Source organism: Dipodomys ordii, unplaced genomic scaffold (genome assembly GCF_000151885.1).
Source record: "Dipodomys ordii isolate 6190 unplaced genomic scaffold, Dord_2.0 Scaffold34, whole genome shotgun sequence".
Taxonomy (NCBI): Eukaryota; Metazoa; Chordata; class Mammalia; order Rodentia; family Heteromyidae; genus Dipodomys; species Dipodomys ordii.
Window position 1 is genome coordinate 15,472,314 of NW_012267250.1, and position 18,878 is coordinate 15,491,191.

The 18,878-nt window shown below is 48.7% G+C and overlaps 1 protein-coding gene across 1 annotated transcript in view; it reads left to right on the forward strand.

Moving 5' to 3' along the window:
• Positions 1-10,178, forward strand: part of Col13a1 (collagen, type XIII, alpha 1) — a 131,810-nt gene extending 121,632 nt beyond the window's left edge. Inside the window, exons 39-41 of the mRNA XM_013017234.1 lie at positions 4,561-4,638; positions 7,588-7,626; positions 9,939-10,178. Of these exons, the coding sequence (XP_012872688.1) occupies positions 4,561-4,638; positions 7,588-7,626; positions 9,939-9,941 (120 nt within the window). The 3' untranslated portion in view covers positions 9,942-10,178. The remainder of the gene's footprint in view (positions 1-4,560; positions 4,639-7,587; positions 7,627-9,938) is intronic.
• The last annotated feature ends 8,700 nt before the right edge of the window (positions 10,179-18,878 follow it).

Below are 18,878 nucleotides of genomic sequence, written 5' to 3' on the forward strand. Positions count from 1 at the left end.
AGCTAGTTGACTTATCCCAAACCGCAGATTTCAGAACCGAAGAATAGCTTAAACTCCGCATCCAAGAATATCTTCTAGCTGAATGTGCCAAAAGAAGCTTTTCTGAACCTCCTCGTTCAGATGCCTCTAGCCCCTAATGGAATTTTGCAGGGGCAGATACTGACATCCAACCTGTGAGTAGGTAGGCTGAAGTTAAATGCCAGGAAGGCTAAGACCGCCTATGATTAGAAACCTCACCTTCCTGCAGAGGTGAAGTAGAATTGTCCAAACACCCTCTCCACCTAAATTTTGGTGGCTCCCTGCAGGGAAACCCCCAAACTTTGCCCTCTTCATGCTTGAGGCATGAAATTGGTTCTGCCTATTTATAATGAACCAAATTTCAACCTTCCAGTTGAGCTTCTCTGTTCGGCCCAAGGACATTCTCCAAGCCTCCTTCCTGTTTATAGAGGGAGAAAGGTCCCCATAACAGTGGGCAAAGGCCTAGAGCCCCAAATTGGGAGCTTGCTAAGGACACATATGGAACCTTTGTCACTAAGGGCACACCCCCCTTTGTCTCTAAGGAGCCCTATGAATTTGGTCTAGGTTCCACAGTCAGGATTTAAACAAACAAACAACCTGGTCAAAGAATGAAGGGTAGCATGCACTAGCCATTGGATCGTGAGGAGAGTTGGGTGTTATATGGACCCACCAGCAAGCCGGCCAACTGCAAAAGTCCCAGCATGCCACAGGGCTGCACCTCTGAGATGCTCGCCTGTTCATACGCATGTGCATGCATGCAACGTTGTCCTGTGCTTCCCAGAGTCCTGTCTCCTTGCCTCCCCCTCCTCTACTCTCCTCTGACTTGGCACCTGACTCATCCTTCTTAATCCTTCTATTTTCCTACCTGCTATGTTCACTCCATTATAATTCCATGTCCTTCATCTTTCCCCCTTTCTTTCCAATTTATTTTTTCTGAAATCAGTTTTATATATTGAATTGTATTTGTCCCTTTCTCCACTTACCAGCTAGAATTCCCCCTCACAGGCCCAGCTGAGTATCCTTGGCCTGGGAGGCTGGAGTATGTAGATAAAGCTACTTCCGTAATACCTTCAAAGACACCTGATTTGGGGAGTCACCCAAGCCCTCAGAACACAGCACCCCATAATGTCAGAGACCCACAATGCATGCCTAGCATAGGGGCCATCCTCTCTTACCACCAAGTCTTACAAGAACTAAAATCACCCCAGTCTTGAACAGCCCAGCCCACCTCCTGGCCCAAAGAGATGGAAGGACCACACTTCCTGAGACTGCTTGCCAAGGCTTGCCCATCCCAACAGCTGGTGGTTTTGTTTGCCTGGCATGCTATGGCCTTCTCATTGGTGGATATGTCTTGGAGCCAGTGAAATTATATCCAATACATGCACACATGTTTCCTCTTACACTCAGGTTATTTGCTAAGGATGGGGGTGTGGTTTAGAAAAATTCATTTTGAATAATACTTTGGAGGGAGTGGAGCTGTGGCTCAAGGGGAAGAGCACCACCCTTGATCAAAAAAGCTACGCAAGAGCACAAGGCTCTGAATTCAAGCCCCAGTACCTGCATGCACATATATGTATGCACGCATGCACGCATACACACACACACACACACACACACACACCAATGCATTGGCAATTGCAGATGACCTCTGGAATCATGAACTTTGGGTGATTTCCAAGAACTTGGAGAAAACATCAAAAGTATTCTTAGCTCCATCTCCTTCTAACAAACACCCCCCGTTGCTTGCCACTACAGGATGCAGGAAGCAGCTGTCACTGAGTGACACTGTATTATTAGGCACTTGAGTGCTCAAAGGCCTTTCAACAAATGGGTGAAGCTCATGTTAGCCTACTCATTGACTCGTGAAGGAACTGAGATGCCAAGAGATTGCATCGCTTTCCTATAGCATGCCACTGATCATTGCAGCATCTGCTCTGACTCCGAGCCTTTGCGCTAGCATGCTGCCTGCTGCCAGGCTCTTGTCATCCAGGAGTGGGACAGTGGAAGTCTCTAAGCATTAGACAACCAGTCCTCCAGATAGAAAGCTGCCTGTGAAGACTCCTTGGGGACACATATGGCCCCCATAAGGAAATACAATGTGTGAAAGTCCAAATTCAAATTTATTATTACAACACGGTTCTTCTCCCCCCCCCCTTTCCATACAACGGGTTGAATTCAAGGCCTTGTGCTTGCCAGGCAGGCCTTCTACCATTTGAATCACACCCTCCATCCTAGTTTGCTCTCATCATTTGCTAAAGACAGGGTCTCAAGTTTATACCCAAGCCTGGCCTGGTCCACAATTTCCTTCCTCTACCTACCTTGTAGCTGAGATTACAGTACAACGACATTTCTGGTTTATTGGTTGAGATGCATGTGTCATAACTTCTTTAATCCAGGCTGGCCTCAAACCACAGTCCTCCCAATCTCTACCTCTCAACTAGCTGAGATTACAGGTGTGAGCCCTCATACTCAGCTAGATTTTTCAATTTTATGACTTGCCCACAGCGCTTCTTTAAATAAACCCTAACATAATAAAATAGGACTTGATTTAGAAGAATGATATTTACTGAAGCCTTTCAGAGATGAATGAATTCCCTGAACTAACATGTTCGTATACACAGAGCTGTCTGAAATAAAAAATAAGATGCATTATTTAAAGTAGTTGTCTGGGCTGAGAGCATGACTGTGGAGCCCTAAATTCAAACCTGGATCCCACCAGAAATAAATCAATAAACAAACAAACAGTAGCTATGACTGGAGACCAGAGTGAATCAGAGGCACACATGAAATTAGAGGGCCCAGTGGAGAACATGCACATTACATGTGTGCAGAGGCGTGTACTTGCATGTACTCTCCCATGCTACATTCCTGTACCTGTCTGCACATGCCCTGGATGCTAAACAAAACCTCCATGCTCCCTAATAGACGGTCAGAAGGATGGAAATGCAGACAAAATGTTGCCAGCTCAAGGCCCTTTAGAAGTAGACCCTCAAAGAGTTAGATGGCACCCCACCCCCTCATCACAGACTCTCCTACCACAAAACTGTGGTCTTTTCAGACTACCATTCCCTCCCCCACCTCTTCCAACTGTCCTTAGTCTTCTGCCTCCTGACCTCTAACCTCCAACCTCTTGCCTCCTGGCCTCTAGCCTCTTGCCTCCAGCTTCCTAACCCCCCTCCCCTTCTACCCTCTTAGCCTAATTCCCAGGTGTTTAAGAGGAGGGAGGTGGATAATGACCCCAGACTCTACTGAGAGTGGGGGGGGGGAAATATTCTAATTAAGTGGCTACTTCTCCCTCTTCTCTTTTCCTGGCTCTAACCCTAACACAGGAATGATCCTAAAGTTTTGATGTTGTTTTTGTTTTTCTCGGACTAAACCATTATTTACAGGGGGAGAGGGGGAAGAAAGGCTCTAGAGGGCCAAAAGGGGATAAGGGAGACCAAGGAGCACCTGGATTAGATGCCCCCTGTCCGTTGGTATGTTCTCATTTCTCACTTAGTCTTGTTCTGGTTTTGTTCCCTAAGTGTTACAAGTTGCAAACAAAGAAGGCAAATAGGCTAAAATGAGAACCAAATCATGATACTGGGGCCTCCTGAGCTTTGGAAATTCTGCCCCGCTGTGTGGGGGCGGGGAGATGCCTTAAAACCACAGCTGCAAGTAATTTTGCCCAAATCCCTTTCCTTTGAAGATGCAGAACAATTGATGCTTGCAAGTGGAAGAGCCACGGGGAGCTGGGCCTGGGGAGAAAGCCTCCTGCCTGGAATTTCAAGCCTCAGATTTGCCTTCTTCGTTCCAGGGCCATTACTGTGTGGCCAGCACTTCTAGTATCTGAACCTCACTTGGTCAGGATGCAGAACACAGACTTAGGGTCTCCCAAGGGCCCCTGAGACTCAACACTAGCACAATGAGGTCAGACAAGACCTTTTCATACCCAGCCTTTCAGTGGCCACCAACCAGCTAAGACCTTGAGCGTGATATAAAAAAAAAAAAAATCAGTAGACAGCTGAGTGCCAATGGCTCACGCCTGTAATCCTAGCCATTTAGGAGGCTGAGATCTGAGGACTGAAGTTCAAAGCCAGCCCAGGCAGGAAAGTCGGTGACACTTTTATCTCCAATGAACCACTAAAAAGCCAGAGGTAAAGCTATGGCTCAAGTGGTTAAGCATTAACCTGAGGAAAAGCTCAGGAACACTGCCCTGAGTTTGAGCCTCAGGACTGGCAGGCACACACACACACACACACACACACACTCACTCAGTAGACAACCACAGAAGGCCTCTACAATTACCTGGCAATTAATGAATGATTTGTGGCCCACCTGCCAGGTTTCTCAAGTGCCCCGAAGTTGAAGGTTATCTGTGATTGGTCCATGGCTAAAGTCTTTGGGGAATGGCGGGGGGGGGGGGCAATGGGGACTTAGTCTTATTGGTAGTTACCTCAAGGGTCCTGCATCCTGGCCAGTGTGAGAATAGGCCTCTCCACTCCATAGTCGGAGCTGGCTAACTGTGACCTAAATAATCATCGTGGTTGGTTTTGTGAACAGGGACATCGAGGTTTTAAAGGAGAGAAAGGGGAGCCGGGGTTACCAGGGCTGGACGGACTGGATGCCCCATGCCCGTTGGTATGGCATCACCCTCCCTTGCCTGATGGCCGATTTGGGCCACCCACGTGTGCAGTTTGTGCCCGTGTGCCTCCGTGCTCCTCCTGATCCAGCCACCCTGTCTCCACTGCCTGCTTCTTCACTCTGTCGATGCCAAGCATTGCCCTGCCTGCTGCTCTGTGACCTCCAGCCATGCCTCTTGCATGCACTTTGTCAAGGCATTTCCTTGGCTTCCTCCTGAAGCTGTTTCTGGAGACCCTCACCTTGACACAAGCCAGTCTGGGCTGCCCCTGCTGCTTTTAGCTATCCCTGCTGCCAGAACCCAAACTAGGAAATAGCAGTCTCTGACAGACATCATTTACCTTTATGCCCTGCAGTTTAATTCTGACGGCACCAGCTAAACACCTAGCAAAGCATGGAATCATACACCTGAGTCACCACCCTGCCACCACCCCCTCATGATTTGGCAGGGGACCGGTGGACATGCTTTTAGACAGAGAAATTCTAGAGAGCGTACTTGCCTATTTTCTTCTAGGCTGGGTCCTGAGTCACTGTCCAGGTGACAGCACTGAAACTAGTAGATGGCCTAGGGTCTCGTATTGAGATCTTAAAAGGCTCCTCCTTCTTACTTGAGTCCCAAGAGCCATTACAAAACTCTTCTCTGGTGTCTCTCTCCTTCATATTCAGGTGGCTGGCCATGAAAAGCCTAGAAGAAATAGAAAGGTTAAGAATGTAGTTTAATCTGGGCACTGGTAGCTCACCCCTATAATCCTAACTACTCATCAGGCTGAGATCTGAGGATAACAGTTCAAAGCCAGCCCTGGATGCAAAGTCCATGAGACTCTTATCTCCAGTTAACCACCAGAAAACTGGAAGTGGAGCTGTGACTCCAAGTAGTAGAGCACTAGCCTTGAGCAAAAGAGCTCAGGGACAGTACCCAGGCTCTAAGTTCAATTCCCGTGACCCACAAAAAAGGAAGAAAGGAAGGAAGAAAGAGAGAGAGAAAGAAGGAAGGAAGGTAGTTTAGAAGGGGCAGATGGTGCCAAGGTCCCCTTTTCCAGACCCACCCACAACACAAGCCCACATTTGTTCCTTCCTAACCCGGAATCCCTCAAGACATTCTAGATGTCCTTGTAGACCCTCTTAACTAACTGAAAGTACAAAGTGACACTGAAAACTGAAAGGAGATTTGGCTCAAACGGGTCCTACCTGCCCTACATTTCCCCATTGTGGTTAGAGTTTGGGAAGCAATTTTCAGGTCAGAATTCTGGCTTCCCATCCCCCACCTCCATCCTGGGAATCAGTCAAGAATTCCCCACCTAAGAGAAAACCACGTAAGGAAATCTGGGTGACCATAAAGGCCCTTGAAAGGTCTGGGGGCTTTTTTATACCTAGTATATGTGACATAAGCAAGCGCCCAGAGTCCTGAAGAGCTCTGCATACAGCAAGCGTGGCATCCTGGGCGACCATGGTTTCCAAGGTTCCTCACTTATCCCTGCCTCCCCTGGACCCTGGCTCCTCCCCCCATCTGAGCCCCTCCAGACCTCCCGCCCCTTCAACACTGCTTTCTGCTTTCTGCTTGCCCCTCCCACTCTCATACCCTTGCCCTACCCACATGCCAATGGGAAGGCTGGGTGGCCCACAGAGGCTCCTCCCCTCCCAGGGTCTGTGTGCAGCCTGTTGCATGGTGGCATGGCATGGTGGTCTAGGAAAGGGACAAAGAAGGTCACTATGAAATTGGAATGTGCCACCTCCCCCCAGCTGTCCCCCCTCCAACCAAGAATGGGAAATGAAGATCCTGCTTATTTGATCCTTCACACAGAGGGATGTTTTCCTCAATGACCTCCCTAAGGATGCATCATTTGTCTATTGTCTGTGGACATGTCCATACACCCCGCCCTACCTTGTGTCTCACTCTGCCTCCTGTATTGTGTTTTTATGGACTTGAGGACAGGGAGCCCCTGATCACCACTCTAGTACAAGATAACTAGATTTCTTCTGCCTTCCTGCTGAATGTCAGGTGCCAGGAGGTCCCCGTGTCAGCTGTGGGTGGGAACAGTTGGTCCAGGACACAGAAGCCCCCCTTCAGCCTTCCTCAGGACTCCTCCCCATTGCGCTGTGCCTGGCTCAGTTTCTGCAGTTCTAAGATCCAGGCTGTCCTTCTATTAGACCTGGCCTGAGACCCAGAGCTTGCTCCTGCATTGCCTTCCCAACAGTGGCTCTGGAAGATGACTAGATTCCACCCCCCCCCCAGAGTGTACAGAAAGGCCAGGATGTTAGACGTGAGAAGACTCAGAAAGCTTCCATCCCAGGGACAGAGCATCCTGTGGCTACAAGGAGCTCTGGGATTGCCCCCCAACAATGCAACCTATCCTGCTATTATATTGTACCCCAAATTCCCAGGGATGGCTGAAACTGGGCCAAAAAGCCTTTCCCTAGAGCTGAAGGCAACCTAGAGTCCTGTTGTAGTACCTCTGAGATTGCCTGTCCCTTTGTTTGTACTCCCAGCCCCGCCAGGGACTGTCTAAAATGCCTCTTCCCACACAAAGGAAGACAAGTTTAAGAGATCAGGAAGCCAGGATGGTCACTGCTTGCCTCTCCTCACCCAGGCTCTGCAGAGGGAGATCTGCGGGCCCAGGTGCTAGGTGTGTTGGTAGAGCTTCATCAGACACTGTCCTCTCAGATACTCAAGAACATCAGCGCTTGCTGCTCCCATTGACCAGGAAAGCCCCTCCTGTCACAGCATTATAGCTACATGTGGCCTTGACCAATGGAAAAACAAAAGACAGCCACATTTGTTTCCTATACCTGTCCAAAGTTCTGATTCAGAGCATTGAAAAGAAATAGACAACAGTGGTAGGCCACATCTCCACCAACTCCCAGGTGTTTGTGGCCCTTGTTCCCCTTGCCCTGACTGCTGGGCAGACAGTCCTGAGGGTCTGAGCTCTCTGCCTCCCTTCCTTCTTGTAGGGTGAAGATGGCTTACCAGTCCAGGGCTGCTGGAACAAGGTAAGCCTCCTAGAGGCCCAGGCGGTGTCAGGGGTCACAGGTGGACTGAGCCCTCTTCCCAGCAAGTGCCATAAAGCTTGTAGTTTCCTGTCTACAGAGGAGGCAGCAAGACATGGGTCAAGAAAGGTCAAAGACAGGGTATCCATTACACACTTGTAGACATGGGAATGATTTTCAATGTGTCAGAACCCCAGTGTATGGAATTGCTACCCAGCAAGCAGATGACATCTTTACACTTTGTGTGTCATACCTGCTCTCCCAGGAGCCTCAGGACATGTCTTTTATTTTTCCAGTCATGGGGCTTGAACTTAGGGCCTGGGCTCTGTCTCTGACAGCCTCTTGAGTAGCTAGGATTACAGGCATGAGCCACCAGTGCCTGGCTGGGCCAAGTATTAGAAGAGGTTATCAAGTAGCTACTTCAGCATTGATAGGAATGTCATTTAAGCCACATCATGACATAAGTTAAGTTAAGCTTAAATTCCAAACTCACATGGTTTCTATACCTTCTTATAAGGACTGTCCAGCTCACCCCTTCACCCTTCCCCATGAACTTTAGCCATCAGAGCCTTGTGCGTGTATACATTTGACCAATGGCCTGACCTCCTCTAGAACCCAGAGTTCCTGCAATGATGAAGTTTCACTGATTCACTCTTGCCCTGGTATTTGCTACCATTAGAACAGTTTGAAATCAGATACTAGTAGCTCATGCCTGTGATCCTAGGTACTTGGAAGGCTAAGGTCAGGAGGGCTAAAATTTGAGGCTAGCCCAGGTATAGATTTGAGACCCCTTCTCAACCAATAGCTGAGCACAGTGGTGTGCACCTGTCATCCCAGCTAGGTGAGAGGCCAGCCTGGTCAGAAATGTTCTTAAGACTCCATTTCAGTTGAAAAGCTGGACATAGTGGCACACATCTGTCATCCTATTAGTGTTGAGAAGCATAAAATAGGCAGATTTCTATAGAGGTGTGACTGGATAGAAAGTAAGATTCTATCTCAAAATAACCAGAGCACAAAAGGCTGGAGGTATAGCTCAACAAGAAAGCACCTGCCTAGCAAGCACAAGGTCCTGAATTCAAACCCCAGTACTGAAGGGAAAAAAAAAAGAATCTAATATCACAAGGTCAGGTTACCCCACTCAGCCACAGCTCCCCCAAAGTGCAGAGTCCCTGGCCTACAGGCCATGGATTGCCTCCTCCCATCTCCCACTCAAACTTCTCACCAACACTACTTGATTCTCAGGGGCCTGTGTGTCCTTGTAAATAGGTTGGAGGTCCAGCCCGCTCAAGAGCTTGAGCTCCACTGGTCCTGTGTGTTGGTTTGTTTTCCAGTGATGCAGTCACACTTGCAGTGAGATGGATACATTCTCCTGCATTCTTGCACACAGAGTTCTATCTGTTCACAAGATTGGCTCAGGAAAGTGAAACCACCATGACCCCAGACCCTAGGATGAATACTTGGGTTTCCCAGAACCTAAATCAGCCCCAACTAAAGAAAAGAAAAGTCAACCCTTAAGGGAATGCTCCTCAAGAATCCGCCCCTCACTGGGCACTGGTGGCTCACCCTTGCAATGCTAGCTACTCAGGAAGTTGAGATCAGGGGATCATGGCTTACAGACAGCATGGACAAAAAAAAAGCTTGTCCCTCTTATCTCCAATTAACCAGCAAAATGGGTAGAAGTGGAGATATGGTTCTAGTGGTAGAATGCCCGCCATGAGTGGAAAAAGCCAAGTGAGAATGTGAGGCCCTAAATTCAAGCTTTAGTACAACACACACACGCACACACACAACACACACACACAGACATGCACACGCACAACACACACACACACACAGATCCTGCCTCTCAAGCAGAGCCTCATCCTCTTTTCAATTTGAGAAGACTTAAAAGTTCCACAGGAGCCAGGCAGAAGTGTATGTCCAAAGAAAAGGATTTTCTCCTTCAAAGTTGCCTCAGGTAGTCAGGTGTACAAACAGTAGAGAGCTTAGCAAGAAAACCAGGTCTTGGAGAAGTAAGTAAAGAGCCTCCTGTCTATTCCTCACACCATAAATTTCATCTGGGACAATCCAGTGAATCATGAAGCCTCCTAGTTAGTATAGGAGGAGAGTGCCCTCTTGTGGTCATGAAGGGAGTGTCCTGAAGGAGGGAAATCCGCCTCAGTTTCTTCCCAAGAGGAGTTTATGGTTACCCAGTTTCCCTGTTTCGAGCTCCACCAGCCCAGGCCAGGATCTGCCTCCTTTCCCTTCCTACAAGGCAGTAAACATTCCCCCAAACTCTGAGACTAACTGTGCACTGTTTTGTTTTTGTTTTGCAGTGATACCTCTAACCTTGGATTGGCCTGTGTGTGTGTTTGTACATAGAATATTTATTTTTATACAGTTTTCACTTTTTGAAAATGCCGGAAGTATGATGCATCTTACAGATTATTAAAAGAGAGAGAGATAGGAAAAAACCTGCATATTTTGTACAGAAAATAACAACCTCTTCCCTTTGTTCACAAGCTGTTTTGTATAATTCTGTCTCTAATACACATTCTGTTTGAGTACAGTCTTAATGCTTGCATGATATTTGTGCACACCTATTAAGCCTTAAAGCCTAATGAATGATTGTCTTTCAGTGTGGGAAGGGTCTGCCAGCACCAAGATTTTGCTGTGTTATGTGGACACTCATATAAACATGAATGTCCCAGGATATTTTGTCAGACTAGATGTGCTGGAGGATATTTTAAACTATTACAGATTTTCATAACTTTAAAAAATAGAGCATCCACCTGGTGCAGTGGCTCACACCTGTAATCGTAGCTACCCAGGAGGCCGAAATCTGAGGATCGCAGTTCAAAGCCAACCCAGAGAGGAAAGTCACTGAGACTCTTATCTCCAATTAATCACCAGAAAAATGGAAGTGGCCCTGGGCTCATGTGGTGGATCCCTAACCTTGAGCTAATCAGCTCAGGGACAGTGTCCAGACCCAGAGTTCAAGCCCTATGACTGACAAAAAAAAGGAACATAGCAATTCATAATCTTGATTAATCTCCAAATTAAGTAGCTTCTTTCTTGTGTGATCAAAAAGCATTAGAAGCAGGGGTCCTCAGAAGTATGGAGTAATGTTGGAGAAGTTAGCTTCAAAAAGGCAGGAAGGGGACTCTCTTAGGCAACATCTTTTGTAACAGTCCAAGGTTATTACAAGGCCACTTGTACAGTTAGGGTGACAGCAATGGCTGTTTGCTATTGCTTTGGGATTTGGGTAGAGCTTTTTGTTTGCTTTTTTATTTTTCTCTCTACCTTTGTGCAATGGCCATTAGCAACAGCCACTGCAGATTAGTTATTAGACTGATATGAATTTTTGGATCTATTCACAATTAGCCAGGGAGGAACTTTGCCTTTTCAGCCATTCTATTCCAGCAAAGAAGAGTAAGAACCACCCCAACTCCTAGATCTGGGCCACATGGGGTTCAGAAGTTGTTGGGGGTTGTTTTTGTCTTTTCTTTTTTGGTACAAGGGATCAAACCCAGGATGTTGCACTTGCTAGGCAAGTGCTTTGTCACTGAGCTACATCCCAGCCCCAGAAGTTTTTATTTTTGAAGAAATAATCATCAGAATCAGGAATCAAGCAGCAGTCAGTCACACCTGTAATCCTAGCTATTCGGGAAGCTGAGATTTGAGGATCACAGTTTGAAGCCAACCTTAGGCAGGAAAAAAGTCTGTGAGACTCTAATCTCCAAATGACCATGAAGAAGCCAGAAGTGAAGCTGTGACTCAAGTGGTAGAATGCTAGCCTTGAGCAAAAAAAGTTCAGGGACTGTGCCCAAGCCCCAAGTTCAAGCCCCAGGATCAATACATGCACACACAGAAAGAAAAGAGAGAGAGAGGAAAGAAGGAAGAAAGGAAGGAAGGAAGGAAGAGAAAGGGAAGGAAGGAAGAAAGAAAGAAGGAAGGAAGGAAAGAAAGAGGTGGGGGGGAGGGAGGGAAGGAGGGAAAGGAAAGAAAAATCAAGTACAGTAGCTTATGCCTTAAATTCTACCTACCTAGGGGGCTGGGGGTTTAGCCCAGCGGAAGGGCGCCCGCCCGGCATGCTCAAGGCCCTGGGTTCGGTCCTCAGCCCTGGGGAAAAAAAAGCTACAAAAATCTACCTACCTGGGAGGTAGAAATAGGAGGACTATAGTTCCAGGCCAACCCCTGCTAAACAGCAAGACAAAGAACAAGCTGAGTGTAGTGGTGCATGGTAGGATCTCAACTCTGAGGTCAGGGAGGATTGTAATAATCCAAGGCCTGACTGGGCAGAAAAAATGAGACACTATCTGAAAAGTAACTAACTCAAAAAAGACTGAGAGAGAGGTTCAAGTGGTAGAGCATTCACCTGGCAGGTAAAAGGCCTTGGATTCAATCTCCAGTAACAGAGAGAGAGAGAATTGTAGTTCTATCCATTAGTTGTACTCTGCTTTGTAAAGGTCTTAATGACTAGGTAGGTATTACTATGGTGTAGTGCACAGAAACTGGCTGCCTTGCAGCATCAAATGGTGCTTGTAAAAAGCATGAAAAACACAAGTAACTCCAGGAGTTAAATACTCCCATCCCTACCTCATAGTCAGCGTTTGCAAAGCTTAGACAGGGCTCTGTCCACATGCAAACTCTAATACCCGGACTCACACTCATGGAACCACAAGCTGCCCAGACCCAGGTCCTTCCTCACAATATCCACTCCCCTTCTGAAATCAGATCACCACCTCCTCTCAGCCTTGGTTTGCTCCTTTGAAAAGCAAAGCGGCTGAACTAGAGAGGATCCCTGTGGAGCCTCCCCTCCCCTTGGCCCCAGACCAGGGCCTCCAGCCAGTACCAGGTGCCTTTCCTGTGGGGGACAGTGCCATGCATATACTTTCCAGGTTGCCAAGGTGATAGTCAGATCACCATCACCTCAAGAGGGACAGCTGCCCCCGTGTAGCCCATTGGCTGCCAAGATTGGATGCCTCCACTTTGAGGGGACTCACTGCTTCTCCATTCAGAAGGGAAAAGTGGATCTATAATAGTAGGGCCAGCCAGGACTGGATTTGTCCTTGCACGGCTATTTGGGAGGACCCGGGGAATCAGGGCAGCTGGTTCTCCCGAACCCACGGCGCTCTTCCTTTCAGGCCATGCACTTGGGAGGATGTCTGAATAGAGTGATGTTGACAGGACCCCCCAGAGACTGCAGTATCTGATGCTGGTGGCTGGGGACACCCTGTTCCACAATCCCCTACAGAAATAGATTCAAAGATTCAGAAATAGGGCAGGGTGCCAGTGGCTCACACCTATAATCCCAGCTGCTTGCGAGGCTGAGGTCTGAAGAGGGTGGTTCAAAGCCAACCGAGGCAGAAATGTCTGAGAGACTCTTATCTCCAATAAACCGAGGCAGAAATGTCTGAGAGACTCTTATCTCCAATAAACCAGCAAAAAGCCAAAAGTGGAGCTGTGGTTCAAGAGCACCAGCCTTGAGCAGAAAAGACAGGCAAGACTACAAGGCCTTGAGTTCAAGTTCTAATACCAGTGTGCGCACTGGTATTAGACAGAAGAGGAGACAGTGGCAGGAAGCCCTGTCTAGGCAGAAGGAGATCCCTGCTATTACTCTGAGGAAGCCCCACATGTCACTTGGAGCCACGTTAGCCTGGCTATGCACCCACACACCCTGTCCTGTGGACTTCAGTCCTGTGTGCATAGCATTATCTCCCCAGGTGACTGGTTGGTCACCTGACACTCCTGACACCATCTCCCAGTCCCCAGGTTTCTCCCCACAGATCTTAACCCAGGGAGCAACAGGCAGGTTAGAAGAAGGACTTGGTAGCAGCTCCTGGAACCAGAGACACACCAGCCACACAGGGGAAAGTTCCTCAGAAACTGTCAAGTACTGAGTCTTCAAGCCTTTGTCCCCCATGGACCACTCTCCCACTTGTCCCAGGGCACATGCTCACTGCTCTGCCACAGGGGTGGTGTGTGTTGCCCGGCACTATTTACCCAGAGACATGAAAACAGCTTAAAGACTGACCCAGAGCCCTGGGATGGCTGAGGGTGGGCCACAGTAATGACTTCCTGAGGTTGGGGACCTGTAACTCTAGTTATGGAAGCTGGAGGGACCCTCTCCCCCAATCATTAAAGGAAAGGCTGGCTCCCATGGCCCCCTCTCTGTCCTATCCTGTTTGCCTCCCTTCCTGTCACCCCAATTTCGTCGGCAGAATGTGGTGTGATGGGCCTGGAAGATTCAGGGTTAGCTCATAGGAGTCTGGAGACACAGTATCTGGTTCTTTCTCTACTGCACACTAGCACTCTGGCCTTGGTTAATCCCAAGCCTGTTTCCCAAGAGTAAAAGGAAGAAGTTCAAGTTGGATGACCTCGATGGATTCTTTGCACTCTGACACCCTGAAGCCCTCAAATAGCTCAGTTTTGGAAGAGGGGAACCCCAGGTACTGGGGAATTCTGTGGCCCCTCTGCCCAGAGTTGCTTGGCTGCAAGGATTTTATGCATGGAGTTGGTGTTACTAAATTGTGTGGCATGTGTGTGATGCATAACCCTGAGTGACAAAAGGAAGGGGTCTGCATGGCATGGAGTGAGGGTGAATGGCTAGGCTCCCCCAAAGCAAGAACGGCAGAAGAGATTGTGCTTCACACCGGTCTCTTCCCTGAGAGCTTAACAGGGAGTAGCAACATAGCTCAACCACCTGGCCCATAGTGGTTCTCGCAAGGGTTAGGAGCACCAGTTGGCGTGGTAAGACTTGTCCTCCCATATACATCCTGCACACTCCATCATCCTGGCCTCTCCCCAGCCCTGGATTTTGATGCATTTTTAGCCAAGTTGAGACACTGAGCACCAGAGAAGGTGACATTTAAAAAGAATAGAAGGGCTCCGTGCTAATGGCTCACACCCATAGTCCTAGCTACTAAGGATCATGGATTAGAAGCCAGCCCAGGCAAGAAAGTTTGAGACTTTTATCTCCAATTAACCCCAAAACGCTGCAAGTGGAGCTGTGGCTTAAGTAGTAAAGCCCTGGTCTTGAGAAAAAAAAAATTCAAGTAGCTAGGCACTGGTGGCTCACATCTATAATCCTAGCTACTCAGGAGGCTCAGGATCATGGTTCAAAGCCAGCCCAGGCAGGAAAGCCCATGAGATTCTTATCTCCAATTAATCACCAGAAAACCAGAAATGGTGCTATAGGTCAAAGTATAGAGCACTAGTCTTGAATGCAAAAGCTCAGGGACAGCACCAAGGCCCTGAGTTCAAGCTCCATATCCAACAGCAACACCTTGAGTTACAGTCCCAGTACTGGCATGCATGCAGGCATGCATACATACACACACACACACACACACAGAAGGGCAGGCTCCTATTTGTGACCCAGAGGAGCCCTTACCATGGAGGAGAAAGAGTCAGGGTGTTAAGGAGGAGAGGACTAGAATCTTCCAGGATCACAGCTGCTCCCCACCAGGTCGGGACAGCACAGGGAGGGAACTCTATCTCAGGTAATCAAGCCGAAGACAGAGAGTGACCTAGAGAAGCCAAGCTCTACAGAGTTGTCCAAGGAGGACACAGATGGTAATCAGGCTGAGTGAGGACCAACCCTCAGCCCCTTTCCCCAACAGCCCCACCTGCATCCCAGGGTCTGCCCGCTGACCCTGCACCCCCACCCCGCACTCACTCATGCTAGACCCTTTCCCCCACAGTGCTCTATCCACCTCTTAAGGCCCAACCAGGACCTATGGCCTTAGGAAGTCTCTCTTGAGGCTCAGTTGAAGGAGTTTTGCCTCCTTGGAATTGCCTGGAACGCTTTTCTTCCTCTACCTTACATTAGAGTTGGGAAGGGGCTCCCACACCAGATGTGGGAGCTGAACACATTCAGCCATCAGCCACAGGCTCCCCAGGAACATCCCTCAGTATCCCCAGGGATGGCTTCAGTAGGAAGGGGGAACTGAACACTGCAGCACAGGACATAGCCCTGCCCTCCTGGGGCTAGTGATACTCAGCAATGACAGTATGCATGTGCTCCAGGCTCCAGGCCTCGTGCTCCATGAGGGCCTGGCTGTAAACTGAAGAGGGAGGAGCAGGTGGCTGCCTGCAGGTAGTCCCCTCCTTTCTGTGATAGAATGTTCTAGCGAGTGTGAGCCGGGCCCCCACTTGCTTCTTAATTGACATTGCAGAGGAAGAGAGGGAGCGGGAATAGAGAGTCTAACTGTGAGGGGCTGGGGAGTCGGGCCAGGTAACGGCTAGGATGGGGAGATCACTGACCTCAAGAGGCTCCCATCAAATGTGCCGATCCCCAGCAAGCCTCCTTCTCAAACCACCCCCTCCTTCTCTATACTCCCTCAAGGGCCAGAGTCCTTGGTTAGTGGCCAAGAAGTGAAGGCAGCCAGCCAGCCAGAGCACCTTGCCTTTGGAGGACGAAGATGGAGGAATTGCCTGGTTTGAGGGGCTGATCAGGGTGTGGCAGCAGGAGGGGGGGCTCTGCCCTTTCCAAGAGCGAGTTCTTCTAGCCCTGGGCCCACACCTGCTCCCTCCAGTTCTTGGGCTTATGGAAATTGTGCTGCTACCCACAGCCAGGCCCTTTGCCATGGCTGCTATATCAAGAGCCTTCCGGATTCCTCCATCTCTTGAGAGCTACGGTTTGTGAGGGACATCTCTGCTGGCAGACTGTCAATAGTGTCCTGTCTTGACCTTGGAAAGCCTCTCTAGGAGGCAGTGATCAGAAACCTGTCACCTCTCCCAGCTTCTTCTCAACACCGTTCCTGTGATGTCTTTTGGTGCTGCTATTGTTAACTCTTTCCCTTCCCGGGCTCTTTCAAATATTCTAAGCCAATTCCTGCACACAGCTGGAAAAGCTGAGAGCCTTGGCCTCTGAGAGGAAGGAACACGATGTAGTAGAAGAGAGAAGGTCTCAAGCAAGGCAGGGCCATGCTGTTAGCTTACCTGCTCTGGCCCTCAGAGCAAAGAGCCTCTCATGTCTCTTCTGACACGCTGGCATGTTGCAGCTACAACTGAGCCAATACAGATGGAGGAAGGTAGCAAACTGAGTAGTTTCAGAGAGTCTGGAATGAGCCTCATTTGTTTAGCAAAGCTGTTGAAGGCAATGGATCCCCTTCTCCCTCTGTTATGATATCTGAACTGCGTCTTGAGTAAACAGGGTGGAGACCACCTTCTCTTGTCCAATCCAAGCCACTTTCAAGCAAAGGATGGCACTGTCAGACTTTATGCTGTGACCCGGCAAATAGTGGGTCACACTGCTCATGACCCACTATCGAAGTCAGTCTCCACCCCAACACCTCCTCCTTCTTAGAGGCCTAGCCGTCACTGATGGCCTCACATGGCCAAGATCTGCCAGGTGGACACTGTGTGAGGAACAAAAGGGAGCAGCCTGGGTCTCCCCTCCCCCTCACCTCCAGCAGAGAGAAAAGACCAGAACACAGAAGACCTCAGCAAGGAGACTACTCAGTGGAAGGCCACACAAAAGGAAAAGAGATCTTTTGGAATAAGCAGACATCTTAAAGGAAGATCTTCCAAGACGATTCCAATTTAGAGCAGCAGGGTTACCAGGGCATTCTGGTCATTTGACTTCAACCTGGGGTTCTGACTTCAAATCCATTAACAGCTTCTTTCATCCCTGAGAGGTTAAAGAAAATGCATTAGAACAAGTTTAGGGTTTTCCCGTTCCTTATGCCTAACCCGGAAAGCCTGGCAGAGCCCACACTGGTCTTCATTTGATCATTTCACTTCCATCCCTTCTGTGAGGATGTGTTGCCCATAGGAACAGTGACCACCTTAGGCGACTGCCCAGAAACGCAGACAAATCACTCCAGGGTACACATGCCAAACTGGAAATAGCAAATCATAGCTTGTGGATCCAGACATAGTGTGGGGGCCCCGTGAGTACCGTGAGGTTCTTCACAGCCAAGTGAAGCAGCTGCTCCAACCCTCTGCTATCCTAGGTAAAATGGCACACAGGTAGGTCGGTTAGAGGGCTCCACATGATCTCAGGACCCCAGAGATCACAGTCCCCCGGTCTGCATCACCTGATCTGAACCAGCAGGAGAGAAGATGAGCCATCTCCACCACCTTTTCAGGGGAAACAACAATTCCGTGACTCCCCATCAGAAATTCAGTGAAACCGCTTGCTAAGAGACATTTTTCTCACACTCTACTCATTCCAAAGACGATGCTTTATTGGCAAATCTGCCAGAATAGATGTGCGTCAAACTCCCCGTAGCCAGGGGCAAAGTGCTACAGGCTGGGATTGAGGAAGGCTGCAAGCTTGCTGGCTGGATGATCTTGGCCAAATAATGTCTCTCATGCTCCCAGCCTCTGCTTCCTTCTCTGTACAGGGAGCAAGCAGTACCACCTTCCACCGGGTGAGACTGAGCTACCCCTGACAAAGTACTTGGAACAGGAAAAGTCCTACATAAAGGCTGGGCAGCACCATGGTTAGTGTTTGTACTCAGAAAAAAGAAAAAAAAACAACTCTTCCTCTTTATAGACAACCCTCGATTAACCACTTGAGAACCACTTGAGGTATGATTCATTACCATTTCTGAAATTAGCTTCAGAGATGCAGAGAGAGGTCTGGTTGATAAACATGGAGAATGTTAGACATGATAGTCCCTTTGGAGCTAGACATGAGAATGAACTGCCTGATAAGAAGTTGCTTTTTTTTTTTAAGCTAAATTCATTAAGTGTTCACGGGGTTGGTTTGTTTTTTAATTTCCTTCTCCTAAAAGAAAAAAGTAAGCAACTTAAAAATGAAAACAAAACAAAACAAAAAGTCTTGCTTCAAGACTCCAGTTACTCAGATTCCTTGTTAAACAAGGTGTTTTTTTTCTCTCTCTCTTTTGCTGGATTCATCCTGATCTGTGTTATCTACACCAAGCCAGTCTCCCTTCCCTGGTCGGCCTCCTTCTTCTTGTTGATACCCACTTGTACCCCCTTAGACACATGGGCACCTCCCTGGCAGCCCACCTAATGTCTTAAGCTTACAGCCATTACCTCAGTGCCTCCGTAGAAAAAATTCTGTCCTTGCATGTTGCAGTGAACTTCCAGCTGGCTCATTGAAGATTTTTTTTTGGAGGGGGGGGACGGTCGTGGGGTCTGAACTCTAGGCCTGGGCACTGTCCCTCAGCTCTTCAGCTCAAGGCTAGCGCTCTACCACTTGAGCCACAGCGCCACTTCCGGCTTTTTTTTGTCTGCTTATGTGGTGCTGAGGAATCGAACCCAGGGCCTCAAGCATGCAAGGCAAGCGCTCTACCACT